At 56.7% G+C, this 27,298-nt stretch overlaps 1 protein-coding gene across 1 annotated transcript; it reads right to left on the reverse strand.

The window, feature by feature from the left end:
* Positions 1–610: 610 nt before the first annotated feature.
* On the reverse strand, positions 611–27,298 carry RAPGEF3 (Rap guanine nucleotide exchange factor 3). Its single transcript, XM_070370672.1, has 28 exons — positions 26,893–27,298; positions 26,201–26,413; positions 20,532–20,585; positions 20,338–20,444; positions 20,017–20,138; positions 19,702–19,870; positions 19,042–19,133; positions 18,662–18,715; positions 18,499–18,575; positions 18,173–18,319; positions 17,531–17,643; positions 17,160–17,248; positions 16,779–16,857; positions 16,438–16,588; positions 16,276–16,358; positions 15,489–15,528; positions 12,705–12,786; positions 12,275–12,421; positions 10,358–10,455; positions 9,855–9,980; positions 9,552–9,733; positions 9,198–9,288; positions 9,012–9,062; positions 8,035–8,122; positions 7,645–7,709; positions 7,146–7,200; positions 6,982–7,053; positions 611–6,007 (listed from the first exon to the last, which is right to left on the reverse strand). The coding sequence occupies exons 1-28, from the start codon at positions 26,896–26,898 to the stop codon at positions 5,889–5,891; spliced, it is 2,772 nt and encodes a 923-aa protein (XP_070226773.1). The 5' UTR covers positions 26,899–27,298; the 3' UTR covers positions 611–5,888.

Consider the following 27,298-nt stretch of genomic DNA (forward strand, 5'->3'; position numbering starts at 1 on the left):
GAGACAGGTAAGATGGTCTGGTATTCTCATCTAAGAATTGTCCAGTTTGTTGTGATCCACACAGTCAAAGGCTTTAGCATAGTCAGTGAAGCAGAATAGATGTTTTTCTGGAATTCCCTTGCTTTCTCTATGATGCAACAAATGTTGGTAATTTGATCTCTGGTTTCTGACTTTTCTAAACCCAGTTTGTACATCTGGAAGTTCTCAGTTCATATACTGCTGAAGCCTAGCGTGAAGGATTTTGAGCATAACCTTACTAGCATGTGAAATGAGCACAATTGTACAGTAGTCTGAACATTCTTTGGCATTGCCTTTCTTTGGGATTGGAATGAAAACTGACCTGTTCCAGTCCTGTGGCTACTGTTGAGTTTGCCAAATTTGCTGGCATATTGAGTGCAGCACTTTCACAGCATCAGCTGGAATTCCATCACTTCCACTAGCTTTGTTCGTAGTAATGCTTCCTAAGGCCCATCTGACTTCACACACCAGGACGTCTGGCTCTAGGTTAGTGACTACACCATTGTGGTTATCCAGTTTCTAAGACTTTTTTTCATATAGTTCTTCTGTATATGCTGGCCATCTCTTCTTAATTTCTTCTGCTTCTATTAGGTCCTTACTGTTTCTGTGCTTTATTGTACCCATGCTTACATGAAATATTCCCTTGATATCTCCAATTTTCTCGAAGAGATTGCTAGTCTTTCCCATTGGTTTCCTCTATTTCTTTGCATTGTTCACTTAAGAAGGCTTTCTTGTCTCTCGTTGCTATCCTCTGGAACTCTGCATTCAGTTGGGGGTATCTTTCCCTTTCCCCTTTGCCTTTTGCTTCTCTTCTTTTCTCCCAAGTTACATACCTATGTAACAGGGACCTCCTAGAGACAACTGGAACTCAAGTAGGCTGCAGAAGGCAATATTTAGGGGCAGAGAACTCTCTGAGAATGCTTCTAACAAATTGTGCTTGGGGCTTCCCTAGTGGTCCAGGCTAAGACTCCAAGCTCCCAATCCAGGGGGCCCAAGTTTGATCCTTGGTTAGGGAACTAGATCCCAAATGCTGCAACTAAGAGTTTGAATGCTGCAACTGAAGATCCTGCATGCTGCAGTTAAGACCCAGCACAACCAAATGAATAATTTTGTGACTGATTGTCCCTCCCACAGGCAGTCTGGCTGGGGGCCACCACTGAGAAGATTTTCAGGAAGTGGGGAGGGTCCACACTCTCACGACCCAAGAGGGTCACATCGCATGTGACGCCTTAAGCTAAGTCAAATACAGCAGTTGCAAGAAAATATCGCAAGCCCTTCTAATCCAAATCCCTGTTTATTAATAAGGAAGCTCAGGCCCCAGGAGAGGAAGGGACTTGCCCAAGGCCACTGCCCACCCATGGGAGGACTGCCCTGACACCGGCCTGTGCTACCTCAAGCTCTGGTTTACAGAGCACTTTTTCTGGGAAGTGGAGTAAGTTTTAAATGTCCTGTTGCCAAGGACGCAGCAAAGGTTGCCCTCTCACCACCCCTGTGCTGGCTAGAGTCCCTTGAGTGCTAGGAAAGCCTTGCAATCTCCTTCACTCAGCAACTGGGAAGCAGCTCCAGCTGCCCACAGCTTACACACCAGCGAGAAAACTGAGGCCCAGGCCCTCCTCAAAGGCCAATAGCATGGCAGGCAGGGTCAGGCAAGGCCCTGGGCTCCCTGGCCCACGGGCCATCCTGGTTAGAATCTAAACACACACAAAAACCAGAATCTTACTCTTTCCCACATGACGTGGGTCTGGGCTCCAAGCCCAGCCTTCCTCCTCCTTCTGGGGGTCCCCTGGCCCAAACTCCTGCAGCAGCAGCAGCCTTTTGGCCCCAGCAAGACCACTTGCCCTGTGACATGCAGGCATGGGAAGGATGAGCTCTCAAACCACAGGGCAGTCGGACGCAGCTGGCTGGGAAGGATGGTAGCCCCATTTCAGAACACTGTCAGGTTAGACTATGCTCGGGTCTTGAAGAGCCCAGAGTCTCGGAGAGGGGTGCCTGGTTTGGCTGGGGCAACCGGATGGGCCTAAGAGGATGCTTATTTCCAGCCCATGGCCTTGGCCCTCATGTGAGAAGCCCAGGACTTTGGGGGCAGGGGCAAGGTCTGAGGACACATTCTGGAATGCCTTTATGTTCTGGCCTACAGGTCCATGGAAGGGAGGAGAGATGAAGAACAATGGCCCAGTCAGAGACCATCCCAGGCACCAGCCACCACACTGATACTTGGGTGGCTGGTGCCAGTGATGAGCTCAGAGCACTCCAAGTCTGGGAGGCAGAGCTGTGCAGGCAGGCATCCACAGCTCAGGGGTGCCAGAGGGTTGCAGCCAGGGGAGCAGCTGTGGGCCTGAGTGCTTAGAGGCAAGTAGTGAGATCCCACGGCCCCAAGCATCCACCGCTGTCTGAACTTGCCCTCTGTGGCATCTCCTCCCCTCTGCCGGCCTTGTTATGCATCAGTCTCCCTAGCTGGGTGGTCTGCTCCAGGGGGCCATAACCCCCTGTCTCATATGTAGGACTACCCTACCAAGCTCACAGTATCTCAAAATAAAAGGAGGGACTGCTGTGCCATTCTCAGGCGTGTCTGACTCTTTGAGGCCCCATGGACTGTAGCCCACCAGGCTCCTCTGTCCATGGAATTTTCCAAGCAAGAACACTAGAGCAGGTTGCCATTTCTTCCTTCAGGGGATCTTCCAGACCCATGGATTGAACCTGAATCTCTTGTGTCTCCTATATCAACAGGCAGATTCTTTATCGCTGCAGCACCTGGAAGGAGACATTTATAGGCAGGGTCTAGTCCCAGAAAAGAAGACAATATTGGGGTTCAGCAAGATTATCTCTGCATTTCCTCCAGGGACATGAGGGAAAGATTTGGATGGGAAGGCCCATGGCATGGGCATGGTTGATACACATCCAGGTCCTTCACCTGCCCACCCTGTTATTAACCAGTTATGTGAGCTTAGGCAAATCTTTGTGTGCCTCAGTCTGACTTTTATAAAACAGGGGTAAGTAAAAATACTTGCCTTATCATCAGGGTAAAAATTAAGATAATAGATGAAATAATGAAAACACTATTCAAAATTAAATCTATTAGCGTGGTAAGTACTGCGAACAATAGCAACATTAAGAAGAGTCATCTTTGCTGCTTGGAATTCAGTGCAGCCAGGGGCTGCCAGGAGCACGGAAGCCGCGGGGAGCACGGAGGCCGCGAGGAGCACCCTGAAAGCAGATGTGCCTGCACCACCACCACTCTAACTCCGCTGGATGCGATGGAGGGGGCGGCGGCTGCCTCAGCTCCAGGTCTGTGCCGCCTGGAGCGAGGTCGGGGAGAGAGGAGAGAGAAGCAGGAGCAGCCAGAGGGTCGGGGCTCCCCAGGTTGCCCTACCCCTTCACCAGGTCCTGCTGGAGGGGGACCCTCCCTGGTGTGCACCCCATAATTACAGTCCTGGCCTGGTCCCCAGCCTACCCTGGGGGTTGGCAGGAAAACTAAGGATTAGAGGGTAAGGGAGGGGTGTGTGTGTAAATGTTTTAGAGAGGAGGAATCACCCACTCTGTTCCTCCTCATAAAATACACACTTTCCCTCTCTGCTTTCCCCCCTTTGAGGTAAAATATCTTTAAAAGGCCTCTCCTTACACTTCCTTCTTTAAGCATCCCATGAATTCCTCTTCCCTTTGCAGCTTTCCTGAAGGTGGGACACACCCTGGGAGACGGGCGGCACACAGCCCGGCCTGCTAGATCCCACAACGATGCCACCCATCCACCCCATAGCTGGGCAGCCAGGGAGACAGGTGACTTGGCCCTCAGAGCAAGAGGCCACCGTGACTGGAGCCTTTCCCTCCATGGTGGCTTGTCCCGTCACTGGGGTCTCTGGCTCCCAGTATGTGTCCTCCTGCCTGCCCTGGGCACAGTTCTCCTGGCAAGGCCTTCCCGGACCAGCTCAAAAAGTGTCCTGCCCCAGAGACTGAGGCAGCTGGAGGTGGCAGGGCAGTCGAGGTGGAAAGGAGATTCCTGCACTACCAAAGCTCCTTGGGGACATGTGTGTGACCACAGGGAAGAAAAAGAAAATGCCAATGGAAGATGCCCACCACGGTTGGTTTCCACTCCTTGTCACAGGGCTGGTCTCCCCTGGGTCTGAAAGGATGCAGAAGAGCCGTCCAGCTGGCTGGTCTGGACTTGGCCGAAACTTTGACACAGGTTTAGGAGACAAGAAAGACTCTGGAGTCCTGACTCACCGGGTCCACACCTCATGTCATGATTACTCAGCTCTGGAAGCTTCCATGCCCCTGGGTCTTCCATCTCCACCCATGGGTAAGGGCACTGGCTTGGTTACCCTGCTATCTGCTCTATCCCAGGCTCTCCCTGGGGAGTGGGCTCCCCTAATTCCTCCGAGGAGATGCTGCCCCCGACAGGCAGCGGACATGGGGCAGCCCTCAGCTGTCACCTCAGCTGCAGAGGCAGAGCAGCCGTTTACCTTTTTGTCGCTAAGTGCTGACCTGGGATCTTCACACCCATCTGACAAATGGAGAAATGGAGGTGAACTGTTCACTGACTTGCCCAGATTCACTTAGAAACCTGAGGTATGATCCCCCAGTTGGGCTGCCTCCTGCTAAGAGCTCTGACCCTTTCTGGAGGCAGTGTGTGTCCATGACCTCAGGGATGAGATCTGGCAGCAGAGGGGTGAGGGAAGAAGGGGGTGCTCAGCCTGAGCCCCTGAGCATGTGCCAGCTGCCTTCCCTCTCCAGGTGTGGGGCCCGCTTCCTCCATACGCCCCAGGGCCCTGGTACTCAGAACCTGCACCAGGGCATCTCCAAGGCCGAGAGTCCCTCTCAGGGTCAGACAGGCACCGCACCCTGCCAAGGCTCGAGGCCACGGGAGCAGAGAGGGCTGTCCCACCTGGAATTTCCTCATGTGAGGGTCCCTGGGCAGGAGGGTCTTCACGGTGTGGCTGGTTCCCAGGGGAGATGTGGAGGACTCAAAACCGATAGAGCTGACGGGACCACTCATCACTGATGAGAGACGTGACTCCCGGAAGCCTCCACCTCTGCATCACTGCCTCTGCTCAGAGCACCACCCAACGGCTGGAGGCAGAAGGCAGGAAGTGGAGTGGGGAGGGAAGGAAGGAGCGGCCTCTCAGACCCCCGTGGACCACTGAGTGCCACTTGGACCAGCCCCCCACAGGGCTGCAGGCTCCCAGAGCCCCTGTGACCAGGGGGCTGAGGCCTGGATGCAGTCCGCCGTGGAGCCCTGCCGGGTCCCAGAGACCATCCCGGGCGGGGGGCGGGGCTTGGCCCTCCCTGGCCCACCCCCAGGGGCTGGCCAGAGAACACAGCGTCTCTGTCCACTTAGGGTAACAATACAGCTCCTCAGGGACCACCTCTCCTGGACAAACAGCACTGACCACACCCAGCTGTTTATCGCACAGGCTGTGGAAAGAAAAGCGCTGCTGCTCCCCGCCTCCACCCGCTGCCTCCCCAGGCAGTGGGCCTGCTCCTGCCACATGCGTGCAGACGCTTAGCCCACCATGGAAACACACGCCAGGAGCCAGAGACGGCTGGACAACAGAGCCGTGAGGCGCAGAATCTGGGAAAATCCTGGTGTGGAGAGCTCTCTATTGAACACAAAGAGAGAAAACGCTCTGCTCTCCCACTCACTCCAGGGCCTCTCTGTCCCCCACTCCTTGGCCTTGGGCCCCAGCTGCTTCCATTCGCAGGTCCTCCTTGGCCACCAGTCATCGCGGGGGACAGGTGCCCCCACGCTGCCCTCTCCTGGGCCTCAGGTCCAGTCCTTGGAGAGCCCTGCCCGGCTTGGCCAGCCCGTGGGCCTCCTGGCCCGGCGTGCCCCAGGCTCTCCTGGCGGCCAGTGTCTGCTCCAGCCCAGCCCCTCCTCACGGCTCCAGCTCCCGGGAGAGGCGGGACAGTTCCCGCTGGTTGTCGATGACCTTCAGCTGCTGGACGTAAGCCCAGGTGCTGGCGGGACTCCGGGTGCTCAGGGACTGCTCCGAGCCTGGGGGGCAGGGAGGGCGGTCAGCACTTTGTAGAGCCCACCTTTCCCCTTTCCAAGAGGCAAATCGATCCTCCTACCTTGTGCTACCCAGCCTGCCACTTCCCACAGCCAATCTAGAAGACACCCCACCCCCCATCTGGGACAGAAGAGCACAGTGAAACGGGCCCCAAAATTATATGCAGCTTAATACCCCTTTTACTAAGTTCAAAAACAATGAAAACTAAAGAATATTTTGTTGTCATATATATATGAGATATTTTAAAGATATATGTATATATATATTTTATTATATGTACACACGATCAAGCTATTTTTTAAAAACAAGGAAATGGGTAACTCAAAATTCAGCATAGTGGTTTCCCTGGGTGGGGAGGGGCAAGGAGACAGGAAAGGGGACCACCACTAGGGAGATGGAAGTTATTGTCAGTGTGCTGAAGCTTGGCTTGGGTCCAGAAGGGCTCATCTTATTTTCAGAATAGATAAATGCATAAGATAATGATGATGGTGTGGTACGAACTGTGGATTACGACTAATCCCATTTCACACAAACTGAAGGCCAGTTAAAAGAACACAGGCCTGGAGTAGGACTGCGTGGGTCCCAGCCCTGTCTAACTGCTTATCTAACCAGCTCTACCTCACTGCGGCTTCTACCTGTTTTTTCAAGGCTTCCAGCCCACTGTATACCTTTAAGTGGGGATAATACTCTACCTACTTCATACAGCTATTATGAACCATTACCAACATCGTGCTTTGCAACCCCATGGACTGTAGCCCGCCTGGCTCCTCTGCCCATGCGGTTCTCCAGGCAAGAATACTGGATCTTCCCAACCCAGGGATTGAATCCAGGTCTCCCTCATTGCAGGCAGATTCTCTTCCATCTGAGCCACTGGGGAAGCCCTTTCATGTATGGATGTGCCTGTAAGTGCCAGCCAGCCGCGGCCAGCTTGTCAGCACCCACCCCTGCCCTCACTTACACGTGGAAACCCTGACCGCCTGGCTGTCCTCGTGCAGGTGGGAGACTCGGCTTCTGAGCGGTGACAGAGGCACTGGGGGGTGAGGGGAGAGTCAGTGAGGAGACCAAGTTGTGCCTTGAAGGGGACATCACTCAGGGGCGCCCACCGGGGATCTGCCCTCTCACCATTGCTGTGGCTTCGGCAGTGGTGTAGCATCCGTGCAGCTCTGGCCATCATTCTCTGGGGGCCAAGTAAGGACATGAGACCTGATATGAGGGACGGGCCCTGGCCTGGCCTGGGGGACAGCTGAAGTGCTCCTAGACACCAGCGGCTGTAGGAGACGGGGCTGTGCCTGCTGTGCCCCAGCCCACCCAAAGACCCAGTGGGTACCAGGCACTGGGAAGACAGAAATCAGGGAGGGCTTAGAGAGGAGGAGGCCTGGTGGGGAGGGGATTCTGGCTGAAGGGCGAGATAGCTGAGGCCATCACCCCAGCACTCCCTGGTGGAGACCAGATCCTCTGAGGGCATGCAATGGAGTAAAGCAGGGGCTATTTTAAAGGAAGTCTTCATATTTATATTACTGAGAACAACTTTGGACCATCTCCCATCCCCCGCCCCTTCCAAAGCCCTTGTCACAGCCTCCAACCTGTTCCAGCCTCAGATACCCGCTCTCCTTGGACTCACCATCTTCTCAAAGTTGATGAGATTCTCCACCAATGTGTGATTTCCCTCATGGATGAAGGTCATGTCTACAAAGAGATGGTCTCTGCTCATAGGTCCCCAAACTCCTTCCCCTCCCAGCAGCCAAGGAAAGGTAAGGGGCCAATAACAGGGACGCTATGCGGCCCTCTTCCTCCCTGCTAACTTCCTGGAACAGTTTCTTTATATCTCTTAGGCCTCATGTCATCAGCCATCTGTCTGCATGTGTTAACTCTGCTTCTATCCGGTGAGCTCCTAGTTCACCTTTGTGGCCCCAGGGCGTTGGCACACTGGAATCACCCAGAGGGTCAGGTGGACACTCTGGGGCAGCGATGGATGGGATGGGGGCAGGGGGGCAGGGGCTAGTGCCCTTACCTTTGAGAAGAAGGGGCATGAAGGGGATGAGGGGAGGGGAGAGCTTGGTGAGGGCCAGACGGTACACTCGGTGGTTCCATGAGGGGTCCTGAGAGGGAAGAAGCCACAGTGAGAGAGGGAGGGTCCCGCACACCACGACCTACCACGTGCCACAGCATAACCAAATGCCCACCCGCCAAGGAGAAGCCATGCGCACAGTCCTTGGAGCTCAGCCTCCTCTCGGCCCCAGATCTCCCCAAGGCAGGCTGTGCGGCAGGCAGAGGGGCCTGGAGCTGTGATGCCGGGCTGCATGACATGGTTTCCTGGCCTCCAATTAGGCCCCAGGACGCTCATGGAAATTGTCTCAGGGGCTCTGAGGATTCATGGAAAACTCTTTTCTGTCCCTGTTTCTCCCTCTCTCCCTCTCTCTCTAGTGGGTACACCCCTTTGAACTTCTTCAGCCCCAGGAGAAGAATTTTTTCCTCAGGAGCTCTTGGAGCCTTGCTAATGAAAGCAGCCTGCATGAGCTCCCTCCTGAAAACTATACACCTTTCACTACCCCCGCTACAATTCCCAGGAGTGGAGGGCTCAGCTCCTCAACTCTTGCCTCGTTTTTTGGCGTAGCCTCCTTGAGTCTCCTGAGGGGCCTCTGACAGACCCCAGAACACCATGGGAATTGGGTCAAGACCCGCTTCCTGAGTCCTGAGGCAGGTCAGCGGCCCCCTGGTGGTCCCCTGGCACCTCAGACCCCAGGGCCAGCAAATGCCGCAGCAAATGCCACACGGGCCCCTATACACCTGCTGAGGCATATAATACACTACACAGACCCCCATAGTGCTAACACTGCATTTCTCAGCCAGCCCCCCAGACTCACAGGCCAAAGGGAACCAGGCCCTGACCCAGGGTTAGAAACCCGGAAAGTGACAAAGGACAGGCACAGGTGTGGAGGGGAAGAAGCAGGGGCTTGGGCCAGGGTGGCGGGGGCAGAGAGCACTCACCAGCAGCCTCTCGAGGGCCGAGTAGAGCTTCCGGACTTTGTGGGGCAGCCGCTGTGAAGGAGAGGCAGGCGGGGCTGTCACTGCTCTGGGGTGCGGGCCCCATTCCAAGCCAGGACCCCCAGGACAGGCAGGGGCCTGACTCAGGGCTGAGGTGGGGCCCTGACCTACCCAGCAGATGGCACTCACCTCCCAGGTATGGGCCAGGCGGCTGATGGCTGAGTTGCTGAGACCAAACATGATGGCAAAGAAGGAATTAAGATTCTTTTGCTCCTTGAGGCTGTGAACAGAAGACCCAGAGACCCTCAGGGGAAGCAGCCACACACACAGCTCCACACCCACACCACCCCCAAGCCACAGCACAAGACCCGGCCAGGCCAATGCTGCCCTTGCAGGGACTGGGGCTGTATGGTGTGGGGAGGCAGGGGCTCCAGGGGACCTAGGCAGGCACAAGGGTGGGAGACTTGGCTGCACACCGACCACAGATAGGGGGGTTAAGTAAAGGCACCGTGGGACTCTGCCACCCAGCCCACCAGCACTCACTGGGCTGCCAGTTTGATGAACTTCCTGAGCAGCTGGGCCCGTAGGCCGGGCACAGAGCAGAGACACAGCTCCGTGGCCACCCAGTACTGCAGCTCGTTGAAGCGGCGCATGAAGCGCTCCAGGTTGGCGGTGGTGACATCCCGCAGGTGCTGGGGGCCCAGCACATAGTGGATCAGCTCCACCTGGGCAGGGGGGCAGCACTGCGAGGTCAGCACGCAGGGCAGGGCGTCCAGCACACGAGGCTGCGCGTGGGGCAGGGCCTCCCCATCGCCCACTCTCCTCCCCTCCGCTCCACCCCAGCACCTGGTGGATGCTGTTGAAGAGGCTCCAGTCGTGGTCCGTGAGCTGGCCCGCCAGGTCCTTGGTGCTCACCAGGTCCAGCCCCTCGGCAGAGCCCACAGTGGGCCCCAGCTGATCGGGGTGTGGGGTCTGCAGGTGGAAGAGTGCTCAGAGGGGTGCCTGGGGAGTCCAGGGGGCACGGTTGGGGGAGAGAGTCTGGGGCCAAAAGCCTGTGCCCAGGGCCGGAGGCACGTCAGGAGGGCAGGGGTGCTGCAGGAAGTGGAGGCATGCCCCAAGGAAGCATGCCCTGACAGCTCCCCAGTGCTGGGCCCCTCCCACTTGAGAGCGCCCAACAGTTTTCCCCTTGGGACTTCCTCCATCGGCTGAGGCCCACTCCTCTCTCTTCCTCCTTAGGAGCAGCCACAGCCAGGCCCTGCTCTCCTTTCCATGTGGCCCTCTCCTAGCACCCACCCGTACCACTCCCAAAACAGCCCTTCCCGGGGCCCTGGCGCCCTGCCTGGCCCTACCAGCTCGTGCACTTCCTGTGGGTTGACAACAAAGAGCCGCTCGTTAAGCCCCAGGGATGTGGCCACACCACGGGCATCTGGCTGCAGGCCAATGGCATCTGCAAAGAGAGCAGAGCTGTGCTGGGTGGGGACAGAGAGGGAGGCCAGGGAGCAACCGGAGGCAGGGTGGAGGCTGGAAGAGGTCTCCCAATAGCAGCACTGGAGTCCTAGGCAGGTGTTCTAAATGCATGGGTGCGCATGCCCACACATGCACAGGGGCAACATGGCCAGAGGACAATGAAAGAGGAGTCTTGGGGAGACAGGCTGACACTGGGCGACGCTGGAGCCTCCCTGAGTCCCAGCTTCCTCCTTTGTCAAAAGCAGACACCAAGATTTCCCGTGACTACTCATCAGTCAAATGAAGTCATTGATATAAATAGCGGCTATAAGGATATGATACATATACAAGCCCTTTGAAAATTGGGAAATGCCTTACAGAAATCTTCGTGTGGATTTTCATCAGCTCTTGTGGACTGGGACTGGGTTTTCAGTCATGCTTGAGCCCTCAGTCCCTAGACCAGTAGTCTTCAAAGTAAGGTACACAAGACCATTCCATGCGTCCAGGAAAAAAATATTAGCACTTATATTGATTTTTCTTACCTGTTTTGTATTTGCTTTGTGTGTTGCTCTATGATCACATAGCAACAGTGTAGGAACGTATGTATGTGACTTGCAAGGAAATATACACAAATAAGGGAGTTTGTAATAAAATACTGATTACTGTCATGGGTGTCCATCAAAACAATCAGTGCTCTAAACACTGGGTTTGGACAACTGCAACTTGCCACATGGCCACCAGAGGGCAGTGCTTCCCAGAGGAGCACACAGGCCCTGGTGCTCTCAGTATCTCTCCTTCCTGAACGAAGGAGGCTTTGCTGGTCTCCCTGCCACCCCTTGCCATTATTCTCTGGATGACCAGCGGCTTACCCTGGGCTCCCGCTCCGCTGTCTTACCCATGCTGTGTCTTTCATGAATAACAGTGGTTTTTAATGTCCCAAGTTCTCTAAAGGCAGGTCTTAATAATCCTCATGCTGCCATACTCTGAGCACCAACTTTATGCCAGGTCCCATGCTAAGAGCTTCAAACACAGTAGCTCATTTAATAGCCATAGCAGTCCTAAGTGATAGGTAGTTACAGTGGTCATCCAACAGACAAGGAAATGCAAGCTCACAGAGGTCAAACAACTTGGGCAGGATCATACAGTCAGTAAGCCGTGGGTCTGGGATTGCAACTCGGGTCTGGGTGTCCACAGTCTAGGCTCTTAACCATCAAGCTGCTCATCTTACCTGCCATGGTAAGTCTGCCTCCTAAATGCTGCTGGCCCATAGATGACCCTCAAAGATGTTGATGGACTAAATGAGCAACTACCTAAATTCAAAGTCTGTCAATGCACTCAAAGGGTAAGCCTGGGAAAAAAATCACTGAATCCATTTGAGCTTCAGTTTCCTTGTCTGAAAATAGGATAAAAGTACCTATCTCATAAGATTGCTATTAGGATTAAATAAATATGTAAGCATGGTAATAATGTCAGGCATCCCTGGTGGCTCAGTGGTAAAGAATCCACCTGCCAAGCAGGAGACGCAGGTTCAATCCCTGGGTCTGTGCCCATCACCTGGAACAGGAAATAGCAACCCACTCCAGTATTCTTGCCTGGGAAATCCCATGGACAGAGGAGCCTGGTGGGCTACAGTCCATGGGGTCACAAAGAGTCGTACATGACTTATACGTAACATGTATAAGTAAGATGTGATAAGCCTCCCATAAATGCTAACTACCATTAACATTGACACAGATGGTGATGATCTTAATTCAGGGGGTGGGTACAGCTCTGAGGGGGCCCCCCTCCCTTGGGCCACCCTACCCAGAGACACAACTCACCACCTGCCGAGTTGACCTTCACCAGCACCTGCCCCTTAGTCCAGCCGTCCTCCTGGGCCAACGCTGCCATCACCTCTCTCACTGAGGCCGTCACAGGCAGCTGCAGGGTTAGCATGGAGTGGTCTGGCCGGCAGATGTCATAGGGGACTGGAGAGGAAGATGGGACTGAATTGGGAGGGAGCCGCCTGGTCTCCCCACCCCAGCAGGGAGAAGGCAGTGACTGCAGCAAGGGAGGGTCCCAAGGATTGGGGGCAACAGCACTAAGGAGAAGTCTGGGCAGGCAGGTGGGAGACCCTGAGGTGAGCAAGGGGGGAGCCTGAAACAGAGACCCCAAGGAGCACAACATGCCATTCTGGGCCAGGCACCCCAAAGTCAAGGGTGGTGAGAGAGCAGGGTTTGAGCTCTGCCCTGGCTGACTCAGACCACCAACCTTTGTCCCCAACTCTGATGGCACAGTTGCTGCTAGGGAGAGGCTCGTCCTGGCTGGGGAGCCAAACGGGAACATTCCGGGCCTGAGAAGGAGAGGAAGTAAGGACCAGCTGACACAGGAGAGCATGCAGGGAAGGGGAGGGGCCTGTCACCCAGAGCGGGGGTCCCGCACAGCACACACACCACCTAAGGGATCTGCGTGTCCCGCAAACCCGGGGCAGGTAAGGCGCTGGGAACCTGGGGACCAAGGCTCCCGGGGAAGACAGGGCAGAGCTCAGAATGAGTCTGTGCCCCTCTATATGTGTGTTACCCCCTCTGCCAAATGGGTCCAGAGCCTCTCTAATATGAACACAAGGCAGCTGTTGATCCTGGTCTTTTCCTCCTTCAGCTACCATTTGCTATTTTCTACATGCTTATTTTAAGTATCTAAATATGCACAAAAGCCCTTTGACAAAATATTATTATCCCCTTTTACAGATAAAATCAGTGAGGGCTCAGAGAGGTTAAGTAACATACCCAAAGCAGCACAGCTGCTAAGTGGCCCAGCTAAAATTCTAAACCTGCCCCCCCGCTCCCCCTCCCCCATGCTCTTGTCCACCAACACTCAACTGTGTGAGCTGCCCCATAACCCTTCCTCCAAGGCCCCACCACAGTGGGCTTTTGGGGGCCCCCACTGCCTAAAGGCCTCCCTCACACACTTCCTCTGCCCACCGACTATTCTTTCCAGATTTTGTACTGTTTTCCTCCTCCCAACTCTGAAGGAGGCAGATGAGGTTTAGACCTTGGTCCATGGTTCTTCCCTGGATTTCCAAATCTCTGCACTCCCCTCAGGGCTCCTCCCAGCATCACGCACCAATACCTCCTTTCTCTCCGCCCCCAGCATATGGAAGACCCTTAAAGCCATACCACTGGGCACTGAATTCTCTTGCAGACCTTGGTCTCAAATGCCTCCAGGATCTTCCATATCTGTGCTGCATCATCCCAAACTCGACACACTCCTCGGATCCCCTCATCCCGCCTCCCAGGCTACTCTTCCGGCCATTCCCCTGGGTTCAAACCTCCTGCTCCCCCCTGCTCCCCTCCCCCACAGAGTATCATCTAGTTCCAGGGTCTCTGTGTTCCCCTTTCCACAGCCCAGGCCATCCCCAGACCCACCAGCCCGTATCTCCTCACGCCTTATCTTCTATAACAGCGCCAACTATTCTCCGCCAGCCTTGCCTCTCGGGTGCTTCCCTCCCTCCCACTCCCATCTGCCTGACCAGAGCCAGATTAACCTTCCTATCACAGTGTCCAGGCCACCATTGTCTGCTGAATAAAGCTTAGGCTCCCCAGCTGACCTATTCAATATACAAATCCCATCTTGTCAATCCTGGGCTCAAACACCTCCAATGGCTCGCAATGCTCAAAGGACAAAGGCCAGGCCCCTTTCCAGGGCCCACAGGGCCCCACCTGCTCTGGCCCCTCCAGGGCTCCATTAGGAGGCGGGCTTCCTTCCCCACATCTGCCTGCAGCCTCTTCTCCCTCCATCTTCACTCCCTGCATCTCTCAGTTCCAGCAGTCGCTTCTCCCTGACCCTGACACTTTCCTTTTCAGCCCTTTCCTTCCTGCCTCCAGAGATCCCATCTTTGTCCTTATTCAGCATGAGGTTGCTCTGCAGCTCTGTCCCTCACTTCCTTGTGAGCCACTGGAGGCCAGGGTGGCTCTCCCAACCCCCTACAGCATATTTGGCACCTAAGGCATGCAGCCTGTTCTTCACTGAGGTCAAGGCCCCTCAGGGATGGAGCCAGCATTCTAGTGGGCCGTGACAGACACCAGCAGACAACTAGCAAGGAGACAACTAAACAAAGAAAACAATTCCACTGGGACAAAGCTTTGAGGAAAACCACGGAGGACACCCTGGAGAGGAGCCAGTGGGGGAGGGGCTCTCACAGGGAGATGGGAGGGGCCAGCAGGTGGGGGCAGGAGACGGAGGAGGGAGCGAGCTTCACCTTCAGCAGAAAAGGAGTCCGAGGAGGAAGGGGGCAGGATGAGGTGGGAGAGCCAGCTGGGCCCTGCAGGCCCAGATGTGGCATTTGGGTGTGATTCTCACTGTGAGTCTCCACAGGTGGCCCCAACTACCTTCCCAGTCCTCGCCACCCCATTCTTCAAATCTCACTCCAGTCAGGACTCCTCCTCCCACTTTCCGCTCCCAGCCCACTGCTGGGGATGGCACTGGCCCCAGGACCCCGGGGTTTCTGAGCTGCCTCCAGGTACCACCCCTCACCTGCCAGGCAGGAACTGCTAACTGGCTCGAGCTGAGAGCGTGAGTGGGCTTCCCAGGTGGTGCTAGTGGTACAGAACCCGCCTGCCAGTGCAGGAGACATAAGAGACGTGGGTTCGATCCCTGGGTCAGAGATCTCCAGGAAGATCCCCTGGAGGAGGGCATAGCAAGCCACTCCAGTGTTCTTGCCTGGAGAATCCCATGGACAGAGAAGCCTGATGGGCTACAGTCCATGGAGTCGCAAAAAGTTGGACACAGCTGAAGCAACTTAGCTCACATGTGAGCATGACCAGATGGAATAAAACCTCTTGTGGGGATGGGGGGGAGTGACCTTAGACCTCTGTCTCCTGCAAGGCCCAGCCCCAGTGTCACACGCAGCCCGAGCTCCATGATCACCTATCCCAGACCAAGGATGTGCCTGTGTTTGGGGGGGGACCTTCCCATGCAGAGGGGCCTGGAGGTCCTTGGAGGAGGGGGAAAGCAGGGGCCCAGCAGAGGCGTGAGGAGCCCACTCGGGTCAGACACCTTCATCTGCGGAGACGCGTTCCCACAGCCGTTCTCCAACCTGTGGAGCAAGTGAGAGGGAGGTGAGACTGGGGGCAGGGTCCCCCAGCAGGCAGGACGATGCAGGCTCAAGAGCCGAAGGGTACCAGGCTCTGGATTCCCTCCACCATCACCAGAGGCTCAGAGGTTGGCAGACTTGGAGAGGATGACCCAGAACAGGCACGACTTGAAATCCAGCCCCTGGATCCTACGACTGTCCCAGGCCAGCAGGGGAGGGAAGGAGCTCAAGGGAGAAGGGGATCCGATGTGGTGTCAGGTCAGGGAGGCCACATGAGAGCTCTCCCCGAGGCCCAGCTGCCCCCACAGGAGGCCTGGGAGGGCGGGAAGATCTGGGAGTGTGAGGTAAAGGCTGGGAAATTGGGTGGAGCAGGCGGGAGCTGGCACCAAGGGTGCTCAGCAATAAAGAGGAGCCAGTGAGCAGAGCAGGTGTGCAGGGCAGTGGGAGGATGACACACGAATGACTGTGGGCTGCCTGAGCATGGATGGACGCGTGACGGGAGGGTGCGCAGTGAGGCACTGGTGAGAACACTCGCTGAGATGAGCAGGACTGGACAAGTGAGCATAGCACAGGGTTTTACAGACAGGAGCAGGAGCCCTGGGGGTGGGGTAACGGGCTTAGGGCGGCACAGCTGCAGGGGTGCAGGCTGGATTTAAGCCACCTGTTTGCCCCCCAAGGCAGTGCTCCCAGCTCCTGCCACACAGCCTGTCCCGCCTGCCCGTGACGAGCTCACTCGAGCCAAAGCATCACCTGTGGTGTCGCCGCCTCTCTGGCCACTGCTCCCGCAGCAGGTTGCTAAGCCGGGTGTCCCTGCTCACCAGGTCCGACAGTTTCTGGGAGAAGCCAAGGTTCACTGAGACCCCTGTGTCCACCCTGGGTAACCCGGCCCAGCCCCTCCTGGCTCCCAGGTACCTTGAGGAAGCTGGTGGCCACAGGGTCAGTGCGGAGCGTAGGGCCGTACAGGGTCACCCACTGACTGACCAGCCGCAGGATCTGCTGCCTCTTGTTGCAGATGTAGGAGCTGCGCTCCTGCTCGCTGCCCCCGGCGGGCTCCGCGTGGAAGGTGAGTCCCAGTCAAGGGAACCACAGTGTCCAACAGGACCACCCACCACCCTCAGGAACCGGCACAGGAAGGGCAGGACACCCGGAGCCCATGAACGGGCTGGGCCTGGAGGGATCAGTACAGCCATGCTTCGGGGGATCCGTCCTCCCTGCTCCACACACCATCCTCACCCCCAGGGCTGGAAGGATATTGGTGCAGGAGGGCAGCACAGAGCTGGGCAGTGGGCATGAAGACACTGTGGGTCAGGAGGAAGTCACTGAGGAATGTCTCTGTAAGGCAGGGACAGGGGACAGGTGAGGGATTCAGCAGTCGAGTCTCCTGAGCTCAAGTATATGCACAATCGGGACACCCCTTTTACCAATCCCGCCACGGGCCAGGGAGCAGTGACACCCCGTCCCCGTCACAGCACTTCCTACACAAGCCAAGAACACAGGAACGAAAACTTCCGGCCAGCTGACCAAAGAGGCCAATCGAGCACCCGATGAGGTCAGATGCAGGTGCCTGGCTCTCTCCCAGGTGGTGCTGACCACCCTCTGAGTCAGAAAGCAGGCAGCGTGTCTCCCGCCCCTACCTGTTGGGTCATGAGCACTGGAGTCAGGCCGCATGGCCTCCAACAGAAGTTCTAGGATCTTCTCTGGGGTGCCAGACATCACTGTATACCTGGAAGAAACAGCCGGTCCATAGCACTTGAGCCCCGACTCCCGCTCCCGCAGCGGGGGCAGACATCAAGAATCAATCATATCGCTCACCCCTATTTGCCAGCCCTCTCCCCACCCCGTGTGGTTGAAGGGGGACTAACGGGGGATGCATCTTAATCCCTGGAAGCCTCTCCACCCGCAGCGGGCAGGTATATGACACAGAGAAGGGAGTAAAGCCCAGGAAACAGAAGAGAAGGTGGGCGAGAGAGACGGTATGCAGAGGGGAGCACGGCGGGTGTGTTACCGATTCCTGCCTGGGGTTGGGGGACGAGAAGGGCCAGTGCCCTGAGAGGTTCTCTCCAGCACTAACACCACTTTGCCATGTTCTTCCAGCCTCATGGTCTTTGCTTCCACATCCTGGAGAACAAGCCACACCCAGTGCTCAAAACACACCACAACTCCTTTACCCATTCTAGGGCCTCTCCCTCTGCCTCCCCCATTCCAAACTCCAAGCCCCACAAGGCTCCCACAAGGACCCACAACCCTTCTCCCGCCCTAGTCAACGCCCACAACCTTAGATTTGTCCCTCACTGGTGCCTCTCACCCAGCCTGAGCCCCTCCTCCACCCTGTCCCTCCCAGTGCTCCTTCTATGGACCCCACTCTCCATTACGCCGCCTCCCCCTGCACCCCAGACCCTCACCCCTCTGTAACCTCACCCCTGGTCTCCCACGGGAACCAGGGTTCCCAGGGCTCACTGAGCCTCCTCAGCAAGCCACGCACCTCCTCACACACCCAGAGCTGGGCTCCCTCCTCCAGCCATCATCCCCAAGGTTTCCACCTCCGACCTCTCCCTACTCCTTAAAGTATCCATCTGGTCCCTACTCCTTGCCCCACACCACTTCTCCAGACACATGTCCCTGCCCTCCCCACCCCCAGCAGCGGCACCTTGATGATACGGTTGAAGTCCTGCTTGTCCACACGAAGAAAATGACAGTTGTCTTCTCCCAGGATGATGGTGGCGGCCCGAGGTGCATCGTTCACCAGAGCCAGCTGTCCGAAGTCATCTCCCTCATGCAGGGTGGTCACCAGGCCCTGCAGCCAGGCCCGAGTTACAGCCCAGCCCCCCAGCCCTCACCGGGACAGACCCAGAGCCACCAAAGCAGGAGGAGACCTGAGAGGCCGGCAGCCTTGGGTCCATTAAAGGCACTGCCCACAGGGACAAGGACCAGAGACCAGCTCTGCCCAGGGGCTGGGCATGGGGGAAGACTCACCTTGCCATGGGTCACCACGTTGACCGATCCCTTCCAGATAATGTACCACGAGGTGCCCTTGTCCCCCTGGCTGAACACTGAGAGAAGCAGCACAAATCAGACATGCCCCAGGCACCCATCGCTTCTTCCCTGTGGCCTCCGCCCCCGTCCAGGCAGGACTTACACACAGTTCCTGCCTTGCTGTGCGGTTCAAAGAGCAGGACTGCAGCCAGTTCCCCGCTTCACCTGTGGGCAGTGGGACGAGAATCAGAGAGGCGAGTCCAGGGACGAGGGGCCAGGTGAGGAGGTTAGGTCCAAAGCCACGCATGTTCGGGGGACAGAGCTTGATGAGGTCAGGTGACCTGGGATTCAGCAGGAGACAAGGCAGGGGAAGAAATGGGCACAGAGAGCCAGAAGGACCTTCAGACAAGGATGCCATGCTGGGGACAAGACATTAGACTGAAGTATCCAGGCCACAGGTGGAAGGGGAGGGGCGTGTCTTCTGCCCTGGCAGGGGTCACAGGAAGGGAGGTTTGGGGGAGGGCAAGGTGGGGCGGGGCCAGGGGCTGACCGAGTTGGAGAGGTGGGCCACGGCCTTGATGTGCAGCAGCTCCTCAAAGATGAGGTCCAGCTCCTCGTCTGTGCGCTGACCAGGGCTGCGGGCACAGGGGACCAGGAAGAAGTGATGAACAAGCCAGGTGCGGGGAGCCACAGCGCCCACTCAGCCTGGGCCACCCGGGGCCCCAGAGGTGGCTGTTTATCAATAATGGGCCAGCCTCTGATGGGAACACACCATGTGCCAGACACTGGGCCAAGCACTTTACATATGACTTCATTCCACCCTCACAACAACCCCACAATGTGGGCTATCATTATCCTTTGATAAAAGAGGAAGCTGGCCAGCAGAGACCCAAGGACACAGAGCTAGTAGCCAGTGGAACTGGAATTTGAACCCAGACCTGCCATGATTGTCCTGGCCACGGATGCTTCTCAGAGAGGGCAGGGTCCCTGGAGGCCACAGGCCCCACGGCCTCAGTTACAGAGGAAGGACCAGGTTCAGAGGGGGCAGGAGGGCTCGAGATCACACAGCATGTCCGTGGCAGGTGCAGACCAGAGCTCAGGCCTCGGGTCCAGCCAGGGTCCTATCCCTCCACGAGAAGTAGGGGCTCACTCCCCCTCGGAGGGGAGACTACGGAGTCTGAGAGCAGGGTTTCACCCACTTACGGCTTTCGAAGTGCCACCGTGAGCAGGGCATCAGGCCCCCGCTGGGACAACAGGGCCAGAGCCTCCACCAGCTCCTCCTCTAGCTCATGGACGCCCACAGGCTCTGGCTCCGGCCCCGGGAAACGGTAGAACTGGGTGTCTCGGTCCTGGAAGGCCCAGTCGTGTTTCACTGCAGGGCAGAGGCCCAGGTGAGGGGGAGGAGAGGAAATTGAGGCCACGTAGGTATGAGACTTGCCCATACGGAGATGCCCAGCACAGGCCTGCTCCCCAGGACTGCCTGGCACAGGGCGCCCACCCACCGGGGCTCAGGCTCACCATGGCAGAGGGCGCCTTCATCCAGGAGCACCTGGCAGATACCCACGGCTTGGCTCCGGGAGTGGACGCCCAGCCCCAGGGCCAGGATCCCATCTACCAGCTCCCGGCCGGAGCAGCACTGCCTGGGAAGACAAGGGGACAGGGCAGGGAAAGGAGGTCAGATGGCAGGAGGGAGAGAGGGGAGGGAGGAAGTCCATCCGAATAGCACCTTCTAGAGCTAGCAGCAAGGCTGGGTCCAGAGCCTGGACAGAGTGAAAAGGAGAGAAAACTGCTGGGGGTAGTGGAGAGGCGGGCGAGGAGGCAGCCCGGGCCGCCACTCACCGGTGGAGCCGGAGGTGGTACTTTCTGTCTCGGATGAGGTTGGGGCAGTTGGCCAGGAGGTGTCGATGCAGCTGCTTTCCCGCCCTGAGCACCCGCTCCACGGAGGCCTGGAGGGGGCAGACACAGCTAGCTGGCTCAAGCCCTGAGTCCAGGCATGCGGGCCCCCTCCCAGCCCCGCCCCTCTGGACTCGTACCTGCTCCAGGCTCACACTGAAATCCAGGGACTCCTCGCTGCTGGTGAGTGGCGTCTGAGGGCAGTGGGGAGTCTGAGTGTTAGTGGCAGGCCTTGAAACCCAGCTCTCGGGCTCCTCCACTGTGACTCCCAGCCCCGGCCCAGTTCTTGACTCCAGACATTCATTTAGCTAACGGTTCAACAAATACTCCCTGGGTAACCCCCGCATATGCCAGGCATCTGCCTCATCGCCACTCTGCAGCCCTATTACTGGACCCGTGTCTTCCTTCATGACTCCATCAGCGCATCCCCAGGGATAAGGTCCAGGCTCTGCTTCCTCAGGGCCCACTGTGCCCAGGTATCCAGGTAATTCAGCGTGTAGGGCAGGGAGGGGCACAGTGGACCTGGGGGAGCATGGGGACATGAGATAAGAAGGCCAGGAAGTAAGCAGCTCAGGAGGTCCGGAGACCCACGGCCTGATGCCGAGCCAGGGTCGGTCCCCAGTCACAGGACTATGGACAAACCTCCTGCCTTCTGCGGGCCTCGGTGCAGCCTCGTAGTTAAAGACACAAACCCTGGAGCCAACTCCTGGGTTCTAGTCCCTGCTGCTATGTAACCCTGAATATATGATTTAATCTCTCCCTGCCTATGAATCTATAAAACATTCATAATAACAACTCAAGCTTTGGAAAGGATTATGTGAGTTAATAGAGATCAAATGTTTAAAGCACTGACTGGCATATACATGCAGTTGTGTGTGCATGTTAGTTATTATTACTCATCTGTGAAGCACAGGGCGGGCTGCCTGCTGGAAGGCCCTTTATTCTCCGAGATGCTGCTGCTGGTCTCTAACCCTGCAAACGTGAGTCAGGCTTGGTAGCACATGGGATGGCTCCGGAAATGGGGTTTATGTAGAATCATTGGTGAACGAGGTTCCCTGCCCTTGGCATCCATCGGGCCATGCCGGACTCACAGGCCTGTTCGCCCTGGGATGTTGGTCATAAAAGCCTCTCACGCTCCTCTCCTACCATCTGAGAACTGGAATTTGTGAACACCCCTGAGCAGGATGCCCTACCCTCTAGGAGCCCTCCCAAAGGCAGGCACTGGATAGTTCATACAGCATGTCTTTCTCGTGATTTCATCTGACTTCATAGAGAATAGGCTCAGACAGGAAGTAGGCAGAGCAGGCAAGGTCAGTCCTCCTTGACTTATCAAGAAACAAAACTCTAGAGGTGATGTGCCCTGGTAACTCAGACACATAGCCAGACAGCCAGGGATAAACTCAAGCCCTTCCAGAAGTGCTCACATTCTCGGTCTCACTCCACCCAGTACACCTGCCTGTTTCCTCTCCCTCCCCTTCTTTCTCTGCGATGCCTCCCTATCAGCACTCAGGGCCTGAAGAGGACCTGGCCTGGCGCCCAAGCCCTCTCCCCTGGTCCCAGCATCTTCCCACTGTGCGCCGGGCAGAGGCCTGAGGTCCAACATGCCTAGGCGCCTGGCCCAGTGCTGGGCGGAAGTTGCTAGGTGTCCCAGAGGTATCCTTACCCTAGTCATGGGGCCCATCCTACCGCCAGACATGGCCCTGGGGACTCAGCGATAGCACAGGAAAAGAGGAGGAGGAGCCAAGGAGGGAGGAAGGGCAGGAATGCTACCCGGCCAGCCTCCTGTGTTGGAACAAACAGTGCCAAGTGCTCATGACTCGTTGTTGTTCATGTCAGAGTACCCAGGTGGCCCCAGTCCCCCCAACGCCCCTCAGTGCCCAGGACCCAGGCTCCAGCACACACTCCCTTCCTGGTATTATTCTGACCGTGGAGGGCACATCAGGAGGGGAGGTGCCCAGTCACGTGGCCAGGCTGGGCAAGACTCAGATCTCAGATCCGCAGGCCTTGCTTCAACCATTTCCTGTCCTGCCCCAGGGGATGTGCAGGAGGCTCAGAGCTGGAACGCTGGCCCATCAGAGCTAAGGAAGAGACCTGAAGGCATCCCCTCTTATTTTCCTAAGGAAAGCAGCAGGAGCCCAGACAGATGAAGTAACTTGCCCAGAGTCACACAACTGCTTAGAAATGTCCGATCCTACTGAATAATTGTTATTAACACTGATCCAGAAGTAGGTGTTTGTCTCCTATTTCCTGGCTAGGGAAAAGGAGGCACAGAGGTTATGTAACCTGCCCTTTTCAAGCTGGTAAATAGGGGCACCAGAATTCACCCTGTGCCCACCTGATTCCAAAGCCCATGGTTTTAGCCACTAAGCCCTACCATTGCCCATGGCACCTCCTTGGTGCTGGGCCTCCCCCACTGCGCACGATGGTAAATTCTGTCTTCAGGAATGTTCCGCCGGCAGGGAAGTCTGAACAATCCTGAGTTAGATGAAGTCCCGTGTGTGTGTCATCATAGTCCCTCTGAACCCCTGCCGTGCTCCTATGCATGGGGACCTCCTGGGATCACGGTGGGGGTGCTATTCAGGGGCTGCGGTCAGCTGTGTGGGCTCTGGAGTCAGGTGCCTGGGTTCAAATCTTGGTTCCCCACTACCAGCTTGTTGTGTGACCCTGGGCTGCTTATAAAGCTCTCTGTGCTCCAGCCTCCTCATCTATAACATGGGGTTGGTGGCAATAGTACCTATCCCATAGGGTAATTTTGAGGATCAAATGAGTTAATTAATAATATGGAGCATTCAAAGCCATGCCTGCTTTGCAGTAACTACTTAGTCAATGGTAACTTAATATAACTTTTCTTTCACGATGGGCAGCTATCACCTGGACACGGTGCAAGAAATGCTGTACTTTGATGCTGTACCTGATCTGATGACCCTGAGTGTCAGCTTAGGGCTTCTCAGCTAGAAAGCAGTGGCTGGTATGGGTAGGGGTGGAGGCCCTCACCCACCACCTCCTGTCAGGTTTGGACAGGAAGGACTCAGGGTGGGAGAAGAGGTCCTACAGTTAGTTTCCCTGCACAGGGCCATGGCTTGCCCCACCCCCCTCCCTGTCACTGAGTGTCAGAGTCACACTGGAGGGGCAGGCACAGAGCCAGACAGCCACATGGGGACCCGTCAGACCAGTTCCCTTAAGCCACGGCTAGGGTCTCAGGCCAGGGCTGTGTGTGATGGGACTGGGAAAGGATGCATGAGGCAGGGTGAGGTTCTGGAGTGTCAATGGTACCTTCTGTAGCAAGAGAATATACACCACAGACTTGAACTCTGTAGCCAGATTGTCTCGGACCCAAGCCCAGCTTGTCCCTTAGCAGCTGTGTAACCCTAGACTGTCACTTAGCCTCTCTGTGTTTCTGCTTTTGCATCTATAAAATGAAATGATGGCGTTAGTAGGTATCTCTCAGGCTTCTGTGAGATTATTTGATGTGATTAAAGCTCATAATATCACTTCGGATATAAGTACTGCACAAACACTAACTACTTCCATCATTTGGACAGGTTGAATGAAAGCATGCTTTCTGAGTTAGAGAATAGAGCCACCTCTCCCCAAACACGCACTCAAAGAGTAGCATCTCAGGGTTCTCTAAGCTTAGGGGACCCACCAGAGGTCATCCCGACCTTGCCCCTGCCTCTAGATAGATTGGTTTCTGTGTTGGCTCCCAGGCATCAGATATCTCATGTACCCCTGCTGCTGCTGCTAAGTCACTTCAGTCCGACTCTGTGTGACCCTATAATGTTTATCAAAGGAGACGTTCTTCCATACTGTTCCAGCATCAGCTTTGCCATGGTTGTTAAGTCCTTTCTGTATCAAACCTCAGGGTCTCCTGCTGTAACCTGCTTTAATTTTCTCTTGTTCTGGTCTAATGGGAACAGAAAGTGCTCTCTTCAGACCTCAGGAGGTTGATGGATTTCCCCCTCAGCTTTCTAAAGGTGGCCATGGCCTGGGTAACTCCCAGCACTGTCCTCCTGGGACGCTGGGCTCCACGTCCTTACAACATCCACCCACCGCCCTGTGTGTGCACACTCCCTGCCAGACACTTGTTCCCTCATCCGAGCCCCCTCAGCCAAAGGCATCATCCCACAGGTGAGAATTAATAGCTTCACAGGGACCCAGAGTCTCTTAAACACAGACACAATGGGCTGAAACCACCTCACGCCTACTCCCCAGAGACGTCCTCAGGAGAGGATGTGGCCCCTGCCCCGAGCCCTAAAAATCTAAGTTCCCTCTAATCATCAATTCACGCACATATACCTGGTGGGGGAGGGGCCTTGTTTCTGTGCCTCTGACCCCATCTCTCACTCCACTGATCCTCAGCCCCACCTTTCTGGCCTCCCCTCGCATACCAGCCCTCCAATTCTGGGACTGAGGGAGTCAGGAGAGAGCCTGGCAGCCTCCTCCACTCTCTCCCTTACTTTGGGTCCCAGGGGATCCTCCAGTGACCTCATTGTCCTGGCCCCTGACCTTCCCCCTACTCCCCACCTAGCCTCTACAAGCTAGGAAAGGGACAGGAAATGCACAAGTAATTATAGCCTGAGAGGGAAAGAGGGAGGGAGGGTTCCAGCCCACTGGCTCCAAGCAGTAGCTACTGCCAGTGACCTGGGGTGGGGGTGGGAGGGACAGACAGCTGAGCCTAGAAAGACCATGGCTCCCCTGCTCCGTCCAGAGTGCCATCTGGAGCAGCACCCAGGCCCATGAGGCCCCTTCTCAGGAAGACCCAGGGAGGGAGGGGGTGGAGGACAGCTGGGGACTGACACCTAGATTCTCCTCTCACTTCCCATTGCAAGGGGGACCCCATTATCTTGGTGGGCCTTGGTTTTCTCAACTCAGCTTCATATTTTGGTACATTTGGTAAATATAAATGGCTATATTTGGTAAATATATAAATGGGTGAGGTAGGAAGGAGGAGGCAGAAGGTGGTGGTCATTCTACTCAAAAGAATTTGCTCCTAAGAGAGGGGTTCTCCAAACTCTATCACCTGATCCAACTCCACCCCTTTGCCCCGATGGGCCCCCCCACCCACCTGCACACATGTCACAGACACACACCAGAGCTCAGGTGAAGAAAATCTATTAAGTCTGGGTGGTTGGGGAGAGCTTCTCTGCTGTTTTGGATCCTGCAACCATATCCTGCCTACCATCCACCATCTACCCACCCCCCCGCACCCTGCCTCCCACCACACACACTTCTCTTTCCTTCATTCTTGCAGCTCCAGAGATGTTCTTCACTGGCAAAGGGAGCTCCGTTCATCTCACAGTCTCCAAACTTCTCATAATTCTCCCCTGAGCCCCTCCAAGCCAAATGCCAACCACTTCACCCCAGATCAAGACACAGACTCCATGCAGTTCAGTCCTCACTAAGGAGAATGCTGCCACGGTGATGTTTAAAGAATAGTACCAAGCTTACCTCCCCAGCACTTGACCCGACCCCTGTATTTCATACATGTCTCCCACACCACCTGAAGAACACACGAGCACCTAACTCAAGCCACAGGGAAGTGACAAGTTCTTTTCCCCTTCGCCACATTCCTGAATAGGGGGACTTGGGCACCACGCATACCCGCATACCCAGCATACCCGCATACCCAACGCAGTTGTGTGAGACACCCACACTGCAGCCAGGCTGCCTGACCTGCTGCCCACCCCAGGTGTATCCCCCATGCCCGCCGAGCAAGCTGGACTGGTAGCAGCATGCTCGCCCTCCCAGTCGGGGGCCCTCTCCAGCCCAGGGGGGCCTGGCCCTGGCCAGGGAAGGGGATGGGACTCACCCAGCGCAGCCCCTGGATGCAGCTGGGGCGCTGGTGTTCGAGCAGCAGCTGGTAGGAGCAGCTTCGGGACCGATACATCCTCCTGAGCACCATGTTGAGCAGCGTCCCCTCCGGCACCACGTCCGGGAGGCCTCCCAACGGCGGTGCTCCCAGAATCGAGTCGCCCTCTACAGCCAGGCCCACCTGCCAGCGGCCCTCACCTGGCCAGCCCACCTGTGATGGGAAGAGGACGGCAGACAGCCATGAGGCTGGGTCCGGGGCAGCTGGACCAAAGCACGGCTCGGCTGCCCCAAGCAGAAGCACTTCCTTCGAATCCTCTGGACTGGTCAGGCGGAGGTGCTGCGCCCCTGCCAGGAGCCGGGGGAGGGACAGGAAGACCTTCACTGGGGCCTGCCGGTCTGGCGCACTTAGGGGTCTCCAGCCGGCGGCGGCGGCGGCGGCGTACCAGAGATCAGGCCCTTCTTTGGAATTCTGCCCCACCCCACCGACCATGGACCTGCAGGGATCTCCACCAACTCCCAGAATGGAGCTGCGGACTCACTGGATCCCCGAGAAACGCAGCTTCAGCTCAAACCCTTCTTTTCTCCTCCCTCCTCACCCTTGACCAAGCCTCTGTCTCCCACCCCAACTCCCCCACCGTGTCAGCTTCCTCCTCTGCTCCTCCTCCCCTGCCCCCACCCCATCATACCCACCTTCATGTTCCTCCTTCAAGCTCGCACAGCCCTGCAGGCTCTAGCAGAAGGCAAGGGGTGGCGGGAGCACCCGCCCGCCCCACAACGAGCCACTGTGTGCCCCCGGCCTGTAAGTCCCAGGAGAAGTGAGCCGACCAATTCGTAGCTGGAGCCGCTTCCAAGGCAGCCCCAGCCAGGCTGGGTGGAAAGGCTCCTCTCGGGTTGGGGGAGAACTGGGGACTTGGTGGGGGGACAACGTCACCCCAGCCCCCAGCGACAAGGAACCCCGAGCCTCCCCTCCGTCCCAAACGAAAGAGCCAGCTGGCACCGGGCGCTGAAGCGAGGCTGCAGCTGGCACTGATCCGGGCGGGAGCTGTCACACCCCCGGCGCGGCCCGCCCCCTTCCCCTCCAGGGCAGACCGGAGGG

This window comes from Bos mutus, chromosome 5 (genome assembly GCF_027580195.1).
Source record: "Bos mutus isolate GX-2022 chromosome 5, NWIPB_WYAK_1.1, whole genome shotgun sequence".
In the NCBI taxonomy this organism is placed as follows: domain Eukaryota; kingdom Metazoa; phylum Chordata; class Mammalia; order Artiodactyla; family Bovidae; genus Bos; species Bos mutus.

What these genes read in the sequence shown, in the direction of transcription:
- RAPGEF3 (XM_070370672.1), bottom strand. An exon ending in GAGAGGCGGCGACACCACAG is followed by an intron (nt 15,529 to 16,275) that starts GTGATGCTTTGG and finishes CTTGCTCCACAG; the next exon opens with GTTGGAGAACGGCTGTGGGA. An exon ending in ACGCGTCTCCGCAGATGAAG is followed by an intron (nt 12,787 to 15,488) that starts GTGTCTGACCCG and finishes TCTCCTTCTCAG; the next exon opens with GCCCGGAATGTTCCCGTTTG.